General features: G+C 60.4%; 1 protein-coding gene across 1 annotated transcript in view; it reads left to right on the top strand.

Moving 5' to 3' along the window:
* Positions 1 to 17,569, top strand: part of LOC145339358 (myosin-10-like) — a gene marked incomplete at its 3' end in the record, with an annotated part of 76,974 nt that extends 59,405 nt beyond the window's left edge. The window contains exons 19-29 of the mRNA XM_080183801.1: positions 1,149 to 1,218; positions 2,389 to 2,549; positions 2,690 to 2,798; positions 7,512 to 7,643; positions 9,019 to 9,225; positions 10,622 to 10,759; positions 12,744 to 12,867; positions 13,199 to 13,370; positions 13,573 to 13,785; positions 15,294 to 15,438; positions 17,315 to 17,569. Of these exons, the coding sequence (XP_080039927.1) occupies positions 1,149 to 1,218; positions 2,389 to 2,549; positions 2,690 to 2,798; positions 7,512 to 7,643; positions 9,019 to 9,225; positions 10,622 to 10,759; positions 12,744 to 12,867; positions 13,199 to 13,370; positions 13,573 to 13,785; positions 15,294 to 15,438; positions 17,315 to 17,569 (1,726 nt within the window). The remainder of the gene's footprint in view (positions 1 to 1,148; positions 1,219 to 2,388; positions 2,550 to 2,689; positions 2,799 to 7,511; positions 7,644 to 9,018; positions 9,226 to 10,621; positions 10,760 to 12,743; positions 12,868 to 13,198; positions 13,371 to 13,572; positions 13,786 to 15,293; positions 15,439 to 17,314) is intronic.
* Positions 17,570 to 18,160: the final 591 nt, after the last annotated feature.

The following is an 18,160-nucleotide window of genomic DNA, read 5'->3' as shown; positions in this document are numbered from 1 at the left end:
GGAACCAGGGAGAGCAGTGGATTCAACCGGTTTGGTGAAGGATGCCGCAGAGACACGAAAAGAAACTCTGTCACACAGCGAGTGGTGAGGGTGCGGTAGGTGCTGCTTGGGAACGTGGGTGAAACTCTCTCACACAGCGAGTGGTTAGGTAGGTGCAGTAGGTGCTGCTTGGGAATGTGGGTGAAACTCTGTCACAGCGAGTGGTTAGGGTGCGGTAGGTGCTGCTTGGGAGTGTGGGTGAAACTCTCTCACACAGCAAGTGGTTAGGGTACGGTAGGTGCTTCTTGGAAGTGTGGGTGAAACTCTCACAGCGAGTGGTTAGGGTGCGGTAGGTGCTGCTTGGGAACGTGGGTGAAACTCTCACACAGTGCGTGGTTAGGGTGCAGTAGGTGCTGCTTGGGAATGTGGGTGAAACTCTGTCACAGCGAGTGGTTAGGGTGCGGTAGGTGCTGCTTGGGAATGTGGGTGAAACTCTCTCACACAGCGAGTGGTTAGGGTGCGGTAGGTGCTGCTTGGGAGTGTGGGTGAAACTCTCATACAGCGAGTGGTTAGGGTGCGATAGGTGCTGCTTGGGAGTGTGGGTGAAACTCTCTCACACAGCGAGTGGTTAGGGTGCGGTAGGTGCTGCTTGGGAGTGTGGGTGAAACTCTCTCACACAGCGAGTGGTTAGGGTGCGATAGGTGCTGCTTGGGAGTGTGGGTGAAACTCTGTCACACAGCGAGTGGTTAGGGTGCGATAGGTGCTGCTTGGGAGTGTGGGTGAAACTCTCATACAGCGAGTGGTTAGGGTGCAGTAGGTGCTGCGTGGGAGTGTGGGAAAGGTAGGTACAATTGGGACAGAATGGAGAGTTGGATTGTTAACTGAAAAGGGAAGAGAGTGCAGGGTTACGAGTAGAGGCAGCCACGTGGATCATTGTTTGTGCACCTGCGCTCAGTCAGGGATCAATGCACCCTCACCACCCCTTCCCTCACCTTCTCCTCAGAAGCCCACACATTCTTCCTTTTCAGATAACAATACAGTCCCTTCTCAAACATCTCGATTGAACCGGCATTCTCAATACTCTCAGGCAGTGAATTGTCTCTCTCCTCCGCTGCCAGTGCACATATCTGTGTCTCACTGCTTTAACACACTCCTCACTTACTTCACAGGTACGAGATCCTCACTCCTAACGCCATCCCGAAGGGGTTCATGGATGGGAAACAGGCCTGTGAACAGATGGTAAGCAATGTCGATGCTTCCCTCTGGTCAGAATGTGGGATTGAATACCAGACAGGCTGCAGCGCGGCAGAGGGGGGGGTGTTCCTCCTTCCCTAGCCCACACTGAGAATCAAGTGGGGACGGAGGGCGGGATGTCAGTGGGAGGCTCAGAGGAGACGGAGAGTTCGGGAGATGTGGAGTGAGGCAAGGGAGCCAGAAACTGGGCTAGATACTGGAATCTCAACTATACCTTCAGGTTATAATGGGCTTCTCCCTCTGTGTCACGCTCATGCTCCCATTCCACCCCCCTTTTTGGTGCCCCCACTCGCAACTCCTCCCCCCCTTCCCCCCTCACTCGCAACTCCTCCCCCCTTCCCCCCTCACTCGCAACTCCTCCCCCCTTCCCCCCTCACTCGCAACTCCTCCCCCCCTTCCCCCCTCACTCGCAACTCCTCCCCCCTTCCCCCCTCACTCGCAACTCCTCCCCCCTTCCCCCTCACTCGCAACTCCTCCCCCCCTTCCCCCCTCACTCGCGACTCCTCCCCCCCTTCCCCCCTCACTCGCGACTCCTCCCCCCTTCCCCCCTCACTCGCGACTCCTCCCCTTCCCCCCTCACTCGCGACTCCCCCATTTCCACCTCACTCGTGACTCCTCCCCCCCTTCCCCCCTCACTCGCGACTCCTCCTCCCCTTCCCCCCTCACTCACGACTCCCCCTTCCCCCTCACTCGCGACTCCTCCCCCCTTCCCCCTCACTCGCGACTCCCCCCTTTCCACCTCACTCGTGACTCCTCCCCCACTTCCCCCCTCACTCGCGACTCCCCCCTTCCCCCCTCACTCGCGACTCCTCCCCCACTTCCCCCCTCACTCGCGACTCCTTCCCCCTCCCCCCTCCCCTCACTCATGACTCCTCCCCCCCTTCGCGTCTCTCCCCCCCCCCCCCCCCCCCCCACCTTCGCGTCTCTCCCCCTGCCTTCACATCTCTTCCCCCCAACTTTGCGTCTCTCCTGGCCCCCCTCGCGTCTCTCCTGGCCCCCCTCCCCTCGCAGCTGCATACTCTTACACCGCCCTTCCAGTACAGCACCTCTTGCCTCCCTCTCTCCCACTTCTAGCAATCCCCCTTCCCCATCTCTCCAGCCCCCTGGTCCCGGACCCCTGCTCTCTCTCACTCTCTTGTGCTCTCTCTGTTTCAGATCCAAGCTCTCGAACTGGATTACAATCTCTTCCGGATTGGGCAGAGTAAGATATTTTTCCGAGCCGGTGTCCTGGCACATCTTGAGGAGGAGCGCGACCTCAAAATCACCGATATCATCATCCTCTTCCAGGCTGCTGCTCGTGGCTACCTTGCTCGCAAGTACGTCACACAACCCTCTCCCCCATTTACACTCAGACACCGGGCAGCCTGTTCCCCTATCGGAGGGAGGGGGGGGTGGTATGTTTGGATAGCATTGACAGGTATTGAGTGTACCTTCTGTTGATTTCCCCTCCTCACAGGGCTTTCAGTAAGAGACAGCAGCAGCTCAGTGCTCTCAAAGTTCTCCAGAGAAATTGTGCAGCTTACTTGAAACTGCGTCACTGGCAGTGGTGGCGTCTCTTCACCAAGGTGAGTGTCAGCCATCCCTGTTTAGCATGAAAACTGAGGACATCATTGATTCACTGGAAAACCCGCAGCAATGTGGGGAGCACTGGCTTTACCCAGTGTGAGCACCTGGTCCAGCAATGACTCCATTTTCAAATCCCTCCCTTGCTCCCTCCCTCCCTATCTCCGTAACCTCCTCCAGCCCCTACAATCCTCATCCTCCTGTTTAAATCCCTCCCTTGCTCCCTGTTTCCGTAACCTCCTCCAGCTTCTACGATTGCAATAAAACATGCTTATTCCTGCACTCAGATCCTCTTGCTCTGAAGACTAACCTACCATTTGTCCTCTAGTTGACAAAGGAGAACCAGTGGATGTGGTTTATTTAGATTTTCAGAAGGCTTTCGACATGGTCTCACATAACAGACTACTATGTAAAGTTAAAGCACATGGGATTGTGGATAATGTCTTGAGATGGATAGAAAGCTGGTTAGCAGATAGGAAGTAAAGAGTTGGCATAAATGGGTCTTTTTCCGATTGGCAGTCAGTGATTAGTGGGATTCCACAGGGATCTGTGCTCAGACCCCAACTATTTGCAGTATATATTAATGATTAGGAAGAGGGAACTGGATGTATCATCTGCAAATTTGGAGATAATACAAAGTTGGGTGGGAGGGTGAGCTGTGAGGAGGATGCAGAGATGGTTTAGTGTGATTTAGACAGACTGAGTGTATGGGTATCTGTATGGTAGATGCAGTATGATGTGGATAAATGTGAGGTTATCCACTTTGGTAGCAATAATAGGAAGGCAGATTATTATCTGAATGAGTGAGAGAGGCGGATTCTCAGTGAGACCTTGGAGTCCTCGTGAATCAGTCGCTGAAAGTAAGCGCGCAGGTACAGCAGACTGTAAAGAAGACAAGTGGTATGTTGGCCTTCATAGCGAGAGGATTTGAGTATAGGGATAGGAATGTTTTGCTTCAGTTATACACTGTTGGTGAGACCACACCTGGAATATTATGTGCAGTTTTGGTCTCCTTATCTGAGGAAGGATGCCCTTGCTATAGAGGGAGCACAGTGAAGGTTTACCAGGCTGATTCCTGGGATGGCAGGTCTGTCATATGAGAAGAGACTAAGTCGAATTAGGATTGTATTAATTTGATTTGATTTATTATTGTCACGTGTGGAGGTGCAGTGAAAAGTATTGTTTTTTGCACACTGTACAGACAAAAGAAGTGGGAGAAAGAAAGGAGAGGGTGCAGAATATAGTGTTACAGTCACAGCAAGAGTGTAGAGAAAGATCAACTTAGTGCAAGGCAAGTCCATTCAAAAGTCTGACAGCAGCAGGGAAGAAGCTGTTCTTGAGTCGGTTGGCATGTGTCCTCAGACTTTTGTATCTTTTTTCTGAAAGAAGAAGGTGGAAGAGAGCATGTCCGGGGTGTGTGGGGTCCTTAATTATGCTGGCTGCTTTGCCGAGGCAGCGGGAAATGTAGACAGAATCAGTGGATTGTGTGATGGATTGGGCTACATTCATGACCTTTTGTAGTTCTTTGCGGTCTTGGGCAGAAGAGTGAGAGGGGATCTTATAGAAACTTATCAAATTCAAACGGGGTTAGACAGGGTAGATTCAAAAAGAATGTTCCCGATGGTGGGGGAGTCCTGAACTAGGGGTCAGAGTTTGAGGATAAGGGGTAAACGTTATGGAACTGAGGTGAGGAGAAATTTCTTCACCCAGAGGGTGGTGAATGTGTGGAATTCACTCCCACAGAAAGTAGTTGAGGCCAAAACGTTCATTCATAGAATCTTGCGGTGCAGAAGGAGGCCATTCAGCCAATTGGATCTGCACCAATCACAATACCTCCCAGGTCCTATCCTCATAACCCCGTGCATTTACAGCAGCTTGTAGCTCTTGGGGCTAAAAGATCGAGGGATATGAGGAGAAGGAAGGATCAGGATATTGAATTTGATATCATCCATGATCAAAATGAATGGCGCAGCATGCTCGAAGGGCTGAATGGACTCCTCTTTGTGTTTTTTATCGATGTTTCTATGTAACCTCCACCAGCTCTCTGTCTCTCCCTCTCTCGCTCTGTGTCTCTCTCGCTCTCTGGCTCAATTTCTCTAACTCTCCCCTGCTGCCTCTCACACTCCTGCCGCCTCCCCCCCGCCTCCCTCCCTCCCTCCCCCCCGCCTCCCTCCCTCCCCCCCCCCGCCTCCCTCCCCCCCGCCTCCCTCCCTCCCTCCCCCCCGCCTCCCTCCCTCCCTCCCCCCCGCCTCCCTCCCTCCCTCCCTCCCCCCGCCTCCCTCCCCCCCGCCTCCCTCCCTCCCTCCCTCCCCCCCGCCTCCCTCCCTCCCTCCCTCCCCCCCGCCTCCCTCCCTCCCTCCCCCCCGCCTCCCTCCCTCCCCCCCGCCTCCCTCCCCCCCCCCCCGCCCCCCCGCCTCCCTCCCTCCCGCCCCCGCCCCCCTGCCTCCCTCCCTCCCGCCCCCCCGCCTCCCTCCCTCCCGCCCCCCCGCCTCCCTCCCTCCCTCACCCCCGCCTCCCTCCCTCTGCCCTCCACCTCCCTCTGCCCTCCACCTCCCTCCCTCTGCCCTCCACCTCCCTCCCTCCCCCACCCCGCCTCCCTCCCCCACCCCGCCTCCCTCCCCCACCCCGCCTCCCTCCCCCACCCCGCCTCCCTCCCCCACCCGCCTCCCTCCCCCACCCCGCCTCCCTCCCCCACCCCACCTCCCTCCCCCACCCCCGCCTCCCTCCCTCCCTCCCCCCGCCTCCCTCCCTCCCCCCGCCTCCCTCCCTCCCCCTGCCTCCCTCCCTCCCCCTGCCTGCCTCCCTCTCTCCCCCCGCCTCCGTCCCTCCCTCACCCCCGCCTCCCTCCCTGCCCCCTCCCTCCCCCCTCCCTCCCCCCCTCCCTCACCCCCCTCCCCCCCTCCCTCACCCCCGCCTCCCCCCGCCTCCCTCCCTCCCTCCCCCCCGCCTCCCTCCCTCCCTCCCCCCCGCCTCCCTCCCTCCCTCACCCCCGCCTCCCTCCCTCCCTCACCCCCGCCTCCCTCCCTCTGCCCTCCACCTCCCTCCCTCCCCCACCCCGCCTCCCTCCCCCACCCCGCCTCCCTCCCTCCCCCACCCCGCCTCCCTCCCTCCCCCACCCCGCCTCCCTCCCTCCCCCACCCCGCCTCCCTCCCTCACCCCCGCCTCCCTCCCTCCCTCCCTCACCCCCGCCTGCCTCCCTCCCTCCCTCCCTCCCTCCCTCACCTCCGCCTTCCACCCCGCCTCCCTCCCCCACCCCGCCTCCCTCCCCCACCCCGCCTCCCTCCCCCACCCCGCCTCCCTCCCCCACCCCGCCTCCCTCCCCCACCCCGCCTCCCTCCCTCCCCCGCCTCCCTCCCTCCCCCGCCTCCCTCCCTCCCCCGCCTCCCTCCCTCCTTCCCCTCCCTCCCTCCCCTCCCTCCCTCCCCCGTGCCTCCCTCCCCCCGCCTCCCTCCTTCCCTCCCCCCTCCTTCCCTCCCCCCTCCTTCCCTCCCCCCTCCTTCCCTCCCCCCTCCTTCCCTCCCCCCTCCTTCCCTCCCCCCTTCCCTCCCCCCAGCAGCCTCTGCCTCTACCTCTCCCCTCCTCCTCCCCCGCCTCTCCCCTCCCCCGCCTCTCCCCTCCCCCGCCTCTCCCCTCCCCCGCCTCTCCCCTCCCCCGCCTCTCCCCTCCCCCGCCTCTCCCCTCCCCCGCCTCTCCCCTCCCCCGCCTCTCCCCTCCCCCGCCTCTCCCCTCCCCGCCTCTCCCCTCCCCCGCCTCTCCCCTCCCCCGCCTCTCCCCTCCCCCGCCTCTGCCTCTCCCCTCCCCCGCCTCTCCCCTCCCCGCCTCTGCCTCTCCCCTCCCCCGCCTCTCCCCTCCCCCGCCTCTCCCCTCCCCCGCCTCTCCCCTCCCCCGCCTCTCCCCTCCCCCGCCTCTCCCCTCCCCCGCCTCTCCCCTCCCCCGCCTCTCCCCTCCCCCGCCTCTCCCCTCCCCCGCCTCTCCCCTCCCCCGCCTCTGCCTCTCCCCCGCCTCTGCCTCTCCCCCGCCTCTGCCTCTCCCCTCCCCCGCCTCTGCCTCTCCCCTCCCCCGCCTCTGCCTCTCCCCTCCCCCGCCTCTGCCTCCCCCCTCCCTCTGCCTCCCCCCTCCCTCCGCCTCCCCCCTCCCTCCGCCTCCCCCTCCCTCCGCCTCCCCCTCTCCCTCCGCCTCCCCCTCTCCCTCCCCCTCCCCCTCCCCCTCCCCCTCTCCCTCCCCCTCCCCCTCCCCCTCCCCCTCCCCCTCTGCCTCCCCCTCTCCCTCTGCCTCCCCCTCTCCCTCTGCCTCCCCCTCTCCCTCTGCCTCCCCCCTCCCTCTGCCTCCCCCTCTCCCTCTGCCTCCCCCTCTCTCTCTCCCTCTGCCTCCCCCTCTCTCTCTCCCTCTGCCTCCCCCTCTCTCTCTCTCTCTCTCTTCCTCCCCCCTCTCTCTCTGTCTGCCTGCCCTTCTCTCTCTCTCTCTCTCTCTCAGCGTCTCCCTCTCTCTGTCTTTGTTACGCTAATATCTTGTCACACGGTTCAGAATAGAATTGTCTTTGACAGTAGCTCCCATAGAGGGTTGTGGTGATATTTGACTGGGTTAACGATGTGATGTAAATGTGGGCACAGCTTGCGCGAGTATCACTTCTGGAAGCTGAGGGAGGAGATGGAGACTATACAGATTCGGACAGTGACAGCTTCTCACCCTTTCGTCACTACCTCTTTCTCTTGCAGGTCAAGCCTCTCCTCCAGGTGACCCGACAGGACGAGGAGATTCAAGCCAAGGATGAAGAACTCTTGAAAGTCAAAGAGAAACAGCTGAAAGCTGAGCTCGACCTGACGGAGCTGGGCCGCAAGCACCAGCAGGTGAGAGAGCTTTACTCTGTATCTAACCCTGTGCTGTCCCTGTTCTGGGAGTGTTTGATGGGGGACAGTGTAGAGGGAGCTTTACTCTGTATCTAACCCTGTGCTGTACCTGTCCTGGGAGTGTTTGATGGGGGACAGTGTAGAGGGAGCTTTACTCTGTATCTAACCCCGTGCTGTCCCTGTCCTGGGAGTGTTTGATGGGGACAGTGTAGAGGGAGCTTTACTCTGTATCTAACCCCGTGCTGTCCCTGTCCTGGGAGTGTTTGATGGGGGGACAGTGTAGAGGGAGCTTTACTCTGTATCTAACCCCGTGCTGTCCCTGTCCTGGGAGTGTTTGATGGGGACAGTGTAGAGGGAGCTTTACTCTGTATCTAACCCCGTGCTGTCCCTGTCCTGGGAGTGTTTGATGGAGGGACAGTGTAGAGGGAGCTTTACTCTGTATCTAACCCCGTGCTGTACCTGTCCTGGGAGTGTTTGATGGGTGTAACCCCCGTGACTTGCCTGGGTTTGCAAAAACCTCACTTACTGTACTGTCTGGAGACAATACACATCTCTTTAAACTGTGATCAGTGCTCCTACCACTCACATTATCAGCCACTTCAGGTCTTGAACAGCAGGTTAGGTGTAAGGATTCGCATTTTAATCAGTAATCTCTAAACTGTCTGTGCTTTATATGCTCTGTCTGAGGCCAGAACTCTCCATTCACCTGACGAAGAGGGTAACCCCTCGAAAGCTTGCGAGTATATTATCAAATAAATAGGTTGGACTAAAACCTGGTGTTGTCAGACTTTTACTGTGTTTACGCCAGTCCAACGCCGGCATACCCACATCGTGTTTGATGGGAACAGTGTAGAGGGAGCTTTACTCTGTATCTAACCCCGTGCTGTCCCTGTCCTGGGAGTGTTTGATGGGGGACAGTGTAGAGGGAGCTTTACTCTGTATCTAACCCCGTGCTGTACCTGTCCTGGGAGTGTTTGATGGGGACAGTGTAGAGGGAGCTTTACTCTGTATCTAACCCCGTGCTGTACCTGTCCTGGGAGTGTTTGATGGGAACAGTGTAGAGGGAGCTTTACTCTGTATCTAACCCCGTGCTGTACCTGTACTGGGAGTGTTTGATGGGGACAGTGTAGAGGGAGCTTTTACTCTGTATCTAACCCTATGCTGTCCCTGTTCTGGGAGTGTTTGATGGGGGGACAGTGTAGAGGGAGCTTTACTCTGTATCTAACCCCGTGCTGTCCCTGTCCTGGGAGTGTTTGATGGGGGACAGTGTAGAGGGAGCTTTACTCTGTATCTAACCCCGTGCTGTACCTGTCCTGGGAGTGTTTGATGGGGGATAGTGTAGCGGGAACTTGATTCTATATCTAACCCGTTGCAGCTCCTGGAGGAGAAGAATATCCTGGCGGAGCAGCTGCAGGCGGAGACGGAGCTGTTTGCTGAGGCTGAGGAGATGAGGGCACGCCTGGCCAGTAAGAAACAGGAGCTGGAGGAGATCCTGCACGACCTGGAGTCCAGGGTCGAGGAAGAGGAGGAGCGCAACCAGCAGCTGCAGAATGAGAAACGCAAGATGCAGCAGCATGTACAGGTGAGAGGGCCCACTTACCCAGCACAACATCCTTATTCTATGATTCATCTCACCTGGCCCCTCTCTCTCCACCTCTCTCCCTTTCTCTCTCTCCCGCGCTCTGCCTGCCCCTCTCTCTCCCTCTCTCTGCCTCTGTCTCTCTCTCTCTCTCTGCCTGGTCCTCTGCCTCTCTCTCTCTCTACCTGCCTGCCCCTCTATCTCTCTCTCTACCTTTCTCTCTGCCTCTCTCTCTCTCTCTACCTGCCTGCCCCTCTCTCTCTCTCTCTACCTGCCTGCCCCTCTATCTCTCTCTCTACCTTTCTCTCTGCCTCTCTCTCTCTCTCTACCTGCCTGCTCCTCTCTCTCTCTCTCTACCTGCCTGCCCCTCTCTCTCTCTCTCTACCTGCCTGCCCCTCTCTCTCTCTCTCTACCTGCCTGCCCCTCTCTCTCTCTCTCTACCTGCCTGCCCCTCTATCTCACTCTCTACCTGCCTGCCCCTCTATCTCTCTCTCTCTACCTGCCTGCCCCTCTCTCTTTCTCTCTCTCTACCTGCCTGCCCCTCTATCTCTCTCTACCTTTCTCTCTGCCTCTCTCTCTCTCTCTACCTGCCTGCCCCTCTCTCTCTCTCTCTACCTGCCTGCCCCTCTCTCTCTCTCTCTACCTGCCTGCCCCTCTCTCTCTCTCTACCTGCCTGCCCCTCTCTCTCTCTCTCTACCTGCCTGCCCCTCTATCTCTCTCTCTACCTGCCTGCCCCCCTCTCTCTCTCTCTACCTGCCTGCCCCTCTATCTCTCTCTCTACCTGCCTGCCCCTCTCTCTCTCTCTCTACCTGCCTGCCCCTCTCTCTCTCTCTCTACCTGCCTGCCCCTCTCTCTCTCTCTCTCTACCTGCCTGCCCCTCTCTCTCTCTCTCTCTACCTGCCTGCCCCTCTCTCTCTCTCTCTACCTGCCTGCCCCTCTCTCTCTCTCTCTACCTGCCTGCCCCTCTCTCTCTCTCTCTACCTGCCTGCCCCTCTCTCTCTCTCTCTACCTGCCTGCCCCTCTATCTCTCTCTCTACCTGCCTGCCCCCCTCTCTCTCTCTCTACCTGCCTGCCCCTCTATCTCTCTCTCTACCTGCCTGCCCCTCTCTCTCTCTCTCTACCTGCCTGCCCCTCTCTCTCTCTCTCTACCTGCCTGCCCCTCTCTCTCTCTCTCTACCTGCCTGCCCCTCTCTCTCTCTCTCTACCTGCCTGCCCCTCTATCTCTCTCTCTACCTTTCTCTCTGCCTCTCTCTCTCTCTGCCTCTCTCTCTGTCTGTGTCACGTTTCCTCTGCCACCCCCCAATCCCCGTTTCTTTCCCATCGTTCCCCACCCACCCCTGTCGGTCAGTCTCAACCCTGAGTTTGATGCTCGTTCTCTCTCCCCAACCGCCCCCCCCAGGATATCGAGGAGCAGCTGGAGGAGGAGGAGGCTGCGAGACAGAAGCTGCAGCTTGAGAAGGTGACCACCGAGGGGAAGCTGAAGAAGATGGAGGAAGACATATTTATCCTGGAGGATCAGAACTCCAAGCTCATGAAGGTAATGCCCCGAGCCCTCACAAACAGAGGGCACCAATCCAGCGGTGGGCCGCTGTGTATAAATCAGTGGCAGGCAACCTTCAGCCCTGGGCTCTGAGTGCGGCCCACACAACATTTAATTGACTGTTACCCAATTGTAGGGATTTCACATTGCGCTGATTTCCCTCTGTGTTGGGATCTTGCTGCTATAACTGGAGTATTGTGTACAGTTTTGGTCTCCTTATCTGAGGAAGGATGTCCTTGCTATAGAGGGAGCACAGTGAAGGTTTACCAGGCTGATCCCTGGGATGGCAGGTCTGTCATATGAGGAGAGACTGAGTGGGTTAGGATTATATTCACTGGAGTTTAGAGTGAGAGGGGATCTGATAGAAACTTATAAAATTCACACAGGGTTAGACAGGGTAGATTCAGAAAGAATGTTCCCGATGGTGGGGGGAGTCCAGAACTAGGGGTCAGAGTTTGAGGATAAGGGGGAAACCTTTTATAACTGAGGTGAGGAGAAATTTCTTCGCCCAGAGGGTGGGGAATGTGTGGAATTCACTCCCACAGAAAGTAGTTGAGGCCAAAACGTTGTGAGATTTCAGAAAGAAATCAGATTTTGCTCTTGGGGCTAAAGGGATCGAGGGATATGGAGACAAATGGGAATATTGAATTCGATGATCAGCCATGATCAAAATGAATGGTGGAGCAGGCTGGAAGAGCCGAGTGGCCTCCTCCTGTTACCTATGTTTCTATGCGGTGATTCACATGTAAAGGAAGGGTAAGTGGTGAGGTATGTGCTGATTGCTCCCAACATTGACTGTGAGAGTCGTGCGCTCCCTCTGGAGTGTCAGTTTTCCTTTTGTTTTTACTATTTGAAGTTGACAACAGTTGTGTTTTATAAATATATTAACACAACATTTTCTACAACTCTATGAAATCTTCAACGTGTATTTGATTATTTAATTTTATTCATTGGGTCATGGCTAGTGATTTCAATCTTGAGGCCCATGGATATGAAGGAGGGCTCTTCATTCAGCCCACTCACCAGTCCCTGTACTTCACTGTGCTCCCTCTATAGCAAGGACATCCTTCCTCAGATAAGGAGACCAAAACTGTACACAATACTCCAATTTTAATCACTGGTATGAACCGTTGAAGGTGGGCAGACAGGTGGAGAGAGCAGTCCATGAAGCAGGCAGTATTCTGAGCATTATTAAAGGAATACCAGACTGCAAGAGCAAGGAGGTCATGCCAAATTTGTAGAAAGAACTGGTTCACCCTCAGCTTGAGTATTGCATCCCATTCTCAGCTTTCACATCGATGCGGAGCTTCGGAGAGAGAATGGGGAGAATGCGGAACTCGCTCCCATGGGGAATGGGGAGAATGTGGGACTCAGTCCCACACAAGGGAGTGGGGAGAATGTGGGACTCACTCTCACGGGGGAGTGTGGAGAACGTGGGACTCGCTCCCATGGGGGAATGGGAGGAGTGTGGGACTCGCTCCCATGGGGGAGTGGGGAGAATGTGGGACTCACTCTCACGGGGGAATGGGGAGAATGTGGGACTCGCTCCCACGGGGGAGTGTGGAGAACGTGGGACTCGCTCCCATGGGGGAATGGGAGGAGTGTGGGACTCGCTCCCATGGGGGAGTGGGGAGAATGTGGGACTCACTCTCACGGGGGAATGGGGAGAATGTGGGACTCGCTCCCACGGGGGAGTGTGGAGAACGTGGGACTCGCTCCCATGGGGGAATGGGAGGAGTGTGGGACTCGCTCCCATGGGATGGGAATTGGGGGGCGGGTGGAATTAGAGACGGGTATGATGGGAGGGGTTGGATTATTACATGAGGGTGGAAATGAATGTCATGATTTGGGGGTGTGGGTGAGTGGGGGAGAGCAACATGGAGCCGTGGGGCTGAATGGCCTCTGTTCCTGCTCGTTCTGATACTCACACACCCAGAGTGACCCCTTCCCTCCCAGTCTGATTCCTCTGCCCCCCTCACAGGAACGCAAACTATTGGAGGAGCGAGTGTCAGAGGCAACCTCACAGCTGCTGGAGGAGGAGGAGAAGGTGAAGAATCTTTCTAAGGCGAGGAACAAGCACGAGGCCGTCATTGCTGACCTGGAAGGTGAGTGTTCCAGACTCCCTCGGTCCGCTCACAGACACAGGGGCATCAAGACAAAGGCCATTCAGCCCGCCTCCTTTCCCTGAGCCTGCTTACTATCTACCTCTGCGTCTGACCTTTGACCCCATCCCTATTCTCCCTCGGTTCCCAGCGCCCCCGAAAGCCCCTGAATCTCCCCATCTCTAATAGAGTCGATCCCTGAGCTCCCACAGACTATCCAAGTCCTCCCCGCTGCCCCCAGTATACATCTACCCCCGACAGTGCAGCACTCCCTCAGTACTGGCACCGGGGCTCTGATTCCAATCTTGCTGACATTCTGGTGCTCCCTATGCAGAGCGTCTGAAGAAGGAGGAGAAGGGGAGGCAGGAGATTGAGAAACTGAAACGGAAGCTGGATGGTGAATCGACAGATTTCCAGGAGCAGATTGCGGAGCTGCAGCAACAGATCGAGGATCTCAAATTCCAGCTCCTGAAAAAGGAAGAGGAACTGCAGGCGGCACTGAGCAGGTAACTGGGGAAGAGAGCGAAGGGGTGCGCTGGAGATATTCATTCATCAGGACTGAACACGGCCAGTACTTAATCATATTCTCTCTCGTTCCCGCTCTCCCTCTCGTTCCTGCCGTCCCTCTCTCATTCCCGCTGCCCGTGCCCTCTCTCCTGGTGCCTGTCATTCTCTCTCTGCTGCCTCCCGCCCCCACCATGCTGCTAGGATTGACGATGAGGTGTCGCAGAGAAACAGCTCTCTGAAAGGTATCCGGGAGCTGCAGGCGCAGGTTGCGGAGCTGCAGGAGGATCTGGAGGCTGAGCGCACCGTGCGCAACAAGGCTGACAAGCAGAGGCGTGACCTCAGCGAGGAGCTCGAGGCCCTCAAGACGGAGCTGGAGGATACGCTGGACACCACAGCCGCCCAGCAGGAGCTGAGGTCAGGATCGGGGGGATGGAAACACGGGTCTGAGGATCAGGGGGACAGGAACGCTGGCCTGGGGATCGGGGGGGACGGGAATGCTGGTCTGGGGATCGGGGGATGGAGGGGAACGCTGGCCTGGGGATCGGGGGGAGGGGAACGCTGGCCTGGGGATCGGGGGGGGAGCGGAACGCTGGTCTGGGGATCGGGGGGAGGGGAACACTGGTCTGGGGATCGGGGGGACGGGAACGCTGGTCTGGGGATCGGGGGACGGGAACGCTGGTCTGGGGATCGGGGGGAGGGGAACGCTGGTCTGGGAATCAGCGGGGAGGGGAACGCTGGTCTGGGGATCGGGGGGGAGGGGAACGCTGGCCTGGGGATCGGGGGGACGGGAACGCTGGTCTGGGGATCGGGGGGTGGAGGTGAACGCTGGCCTGGGGATCGGGGGGAGGGGAACGCTGGCCTGGGGATCGGGGGGGGAGGGGAACGCTGGTCTGGGGATCGGGGGGAGGGGAACACTGGTCTGGGGATCGGGGGGACGGGAACGCTGGTCTGGGGATCGGGGGGAGGGGAACGCTGGTCTGGGAATCAGCGGGGAGGGGAACGCTGGTCTGGGGATCGGGGGGAGGGGAACGCTGGTCTGGGGATCGGGGGGACGGGAACGCTGGTCTGGGGATCGGGGGGAGGGGAACGCTGGTCTGGGGATCGGGGGGGAGGGGAATGCTGGTCTGGGATCGGGGGGAGGGGAACGCTGGTCTGGGAATCAGCGGGGAGGGGAACGCTGGTCTGGGGATCGGGGGGGAGGGGAACGCTGGTCTGGGGATCGGGGGGACGGGAACGCTGGTCTGGGGATCGGGGGGGACGGGAACGCTGGTCTGGGAATCGGGGTGGGTGGAATGGGAACTCTGGGCTGGTGAATTTGGCGGGGGGGGAATGCTGGGCAGGGGCATCGGAGGATGGGAATGCTGGTGTGGGGATCGGGGGGAGGAGGGGGAATGTTGGGGAGGGGAATCAGTTGGGGGTGGGGGGGGCAACGGGAGAGGGGTTGAGGGGATGTGGGGAGTGGGAATTCCAGGCTGGGAGACCAGGAGAATAGTGGGGGTTGTTACGCTGTGCCTGGGGGTTGGGAACACCAGGCTTGGGGATCGGGGCGGAGGGGTGGGGGGACACGAGGCTGGGGGATTGCGGGTGGTGGGCACGCCGGTCTGGGGAATCGAGGGGGGGGTGAACACTGGGCTGGAGGATCGGGCGGGGTGGGGATCGCCAGGCTGGGGGATCATGGGATGGAATGCCAGTCTGGGGATCGGGCGGCAGGGGGTTGGTGAGGATCACCGGGCTAGGGATTGGAGGGGTGGGAACGCCATTCTGGGGATCGTGGGGCGGGGGGGTGGAATCGCCAGACTGGGTAAGGGGTAGGAATGGCAGCCTTTCCCTCGCTCACATCCCTGAGAGGGGAGAGGGTCCGTCCCTGGCACATGGTCTATAGTGGCCTGCTCACTGACCCCTCGCTCACCCTCACACTGCAGGACCAAACGGGAGCAGGAGGTGTCGGAGCTGAAGAGGGCCCTGGAGGAAGACGGGAAGCTACATGAAGCCCAGATCCAGGAGATGAGACAGAGACATGCCCAAGCACTGGAGGAACTGTCAGAGCAGCTGGAGCAGGCCCGCAGGGTGAGTGTGGGTGCATTTCAACGCTTGCCCACTCACTCGCTTCCGCCCGCCCTCGATCGCCCGCTCGCGCCCTCGATCGCCCGCTCGCGCCCTCGATCGCCCGCTCGCGCCCTCGATCGCCCGCTCGCGCCCTCGATCGCCCGCTCGCGCCCTCGATCGCCCGCTCGCTCGCTCCCGCCCTCGATCCCCCGCTCGCTCGCTCCCGCCCTCGATCGCCCGCTCGCGCCCTCGATCGCCCGCTCGCTCGCTCCCGCCCTCGATCCCCCGCTCGCTCGCTCCCGCCCTCCATCCCCCGCTCGCTCGCTCCCGCCCTCCATCCCCCGCTCGCTCGCTCCCGCCCTCGATCCCCCGCTCGCTCGCTCCCGCCCTCCATCCCCCGCTCGCTCGCTCCCGCCCTCCATCCCCCGCTCGCTCCCGCCCTCCATCCCCCGCTCGCTCGCTCCCGCCCTCCATCCCCCGCTCGCTCGCTCCCGCCCTCCATCCCCCGCTCGCTCGCTCCCGCCCTCCATCCCCCGCTCGCTCGCTCCCGCCCTCCATCCCCCGCTAGCTCGCTCCCGCCCTCCATCCCCCGCTCGCTCGCTCCCGCCCTCCATCCCCCGCTCGCTCGCTCCCGCCCTCCATCCCCCGCTCGCTCGCTCCCGCCCTCCATCCCCCGCTCGCTCCCGCCCTCCATCCCCCGCTCGCTCGCTCCCGCCCTCCATCCCCCGCTCGCTCGCTCCCGCCCTCCATCCCCCGCTCGCTCCCGCCCTCCATCCCCCGCTCGCTCGCTCCCGCCCTCCGTCCCCCGCTCGCTCCGCCCTCGTCCCCCGCTCGCTCGCTCCCGCCCTCCGTCCCCCGCTCGCTCGCTCCCGCCCTCCGTCCCCCGCTCGCTCGCTCCCGCCCTCCGTCCCCGCTCGCTCGCTCCCGCCCTCCGTCCCCGCTCGCTCGCTCCCGCCCCGTCCCCCGCTCGCTCGCTCCCGCCCTCCGTCCCCCGCTCGCTCGCTCCCGCCCTCCGTCCCCCGCTCGCTCGCTCCCGCCCTCCGTCCCCCGCTCGCTCGCTCCCGCCCTCCGTCCCCCGCTCGCTCGCTCCCGCCCTCCGTCCCCCGCTCGCTCGCTCCCGCCCTCCGTCCCCCGCTCGCTCGCTCCCGCCCTCCGTCCCCCGCTCGCTCCCACCCTCCATCCCCCGCTCGCTCGCTCCCGCCCTCCATCCCGTGCTCGCTCCCGCCCTCGCCCCCCGCTGCCCATGCTCTCGCCATCCACTGTGTCTCTTGTGCCCCCCCATGCTCTTGTGCCCCCCCATGCTCTTGTGCCCCCCCATGCTCTTGTGCCCCCCCATGCTCTTGTGCCCCCCCATGCTCTTGTGCCCCCCCATGCTCTTGTGCCCCCCCATGCTCTTGTGCCCCCCATGCTCTTGTGCCCCCCCATGCTCTTGTGCCCCCCCATGCTCTTGTGCCCCCCCATGCTCTTGTGCCCCCCCATGCTCTTGTGCCCCCCCATGCTCTTGTGCCCCCCCATGCTCTTGTGCCCCCCCATGCTCTTGTGCCCCCCCATGCTCTTGTGCCCCCCCATGCTCTTGTGCCCCCCCATGCTCTTGTGCCCCCCCATGCTCTTGTGCCCCCCCATGCTCTTGTGCCCCCCCATGCTCTTGTGCCCCCCCCATGCTCTTGTGCCCCCCCCATGCTCTTGTGCCCCCCCATGCTCTTGTGCCCCCCCCATGCTCTTGTGCCCCCCCCATGCTCTTGTGCCCCCCCCATGCTCTTGTGCCCCCCCCATGCTCTTGTGCCCCCCCCATGCTCTTGTGCCCCCCCATGCTCTTGTGCCCCCCCATGCTCTTGTGCCCCCACCCTCTCGCGTTCCTCTGTCTCTCGCTCACACTCTTTCTCTCACTGACGTACAGACCAAGGCGACTCTGGAGAAGAGTAAGCTGTTGATGGAGAGTGAGAGCCACGAGCTTGCTGCTGAGGTTAAGTCGCTGAGCTCTGCCCGCGTGGAGTCCGAGCACAAGCGGAAGAAGGCAGAGAGTCAGGTGCAGGAATACCAAACCCGGCTGATGGAGAGTGAGAGAGCAAGGACTGACGTGGCAGACCGAGCACTCAAACTGCAGGTCAGAGCACAGAGTGAGCTGAGCAGGGCGGGGCGGGGAGGGGACAGAGTGAGCTGAGTGGGGCGGGGAGGGGACAGAGTGAGCTGAGTGGGGCGGGGGAGGGGACAGAGAGAGCTGAGCGGGGCGGGGAGGGGACAGAGCGAACTGAGTTGGGGGGGGAACAGAGCGAGCTGAGCAGGTAGGGAAACAGAGCGAGCTAGGCGGGGAGGGGACAGAGCAAGCTGAGGGGGGCAGGGGGAAAAACAGAGTGAGCTGAGGGCGGGGCAGATGGGGACAGAGCGAGCTGAGCAGGGAGGGGGGGGAACAGAGCGAGCTGAGCAGGGCTTGAGGGGGGAAACAGAGCAAGTTGAGCGGGGCCAGGTTGGGAGGGAGAGGGGGATGGAGGGGAGTTGACAGAGGCATGAGTGTGGGAAGGGGTGGGGGTCGAGGCCCTGGAGCTGGCACTGGGGTGCCTATCTCATTGCAAAGCTGCAAAACCTTCACATAACAACGAGAGAGGGTAAGAGGAGAAATCCTCTGATACCTGAGGGGCTGGGCTCTCTTTTCCAGATAGCAGACATCTTGGAGAAGACATGGAGGGGCACTGTGGAGATGGGCGGTCAGGTGGCGAAAGCAGTTTGACAGAGAAAAATATGTGAC

Source organism: Carcharhinus amblyrhynchos, unplaced genomic scaffold (assembly GCF_965287045.1).
Source record: "Carcharhinus amblyrhynchos unplaced genomic scaffold, sCarAmb.v2.hapA scaffold_425, whole genome shotgun sequence".
Lineage (NCBI taxonomy): Eukaryota > Metazoa > Chordata > Chondrichthyes > Carcharhiniformes > Carcharhinidae > Carcharhinus > Carcharhinus amblyrhynchos.
This window is presented reverse-complemented; position numbering and strand designations above follow the sequence as displayed.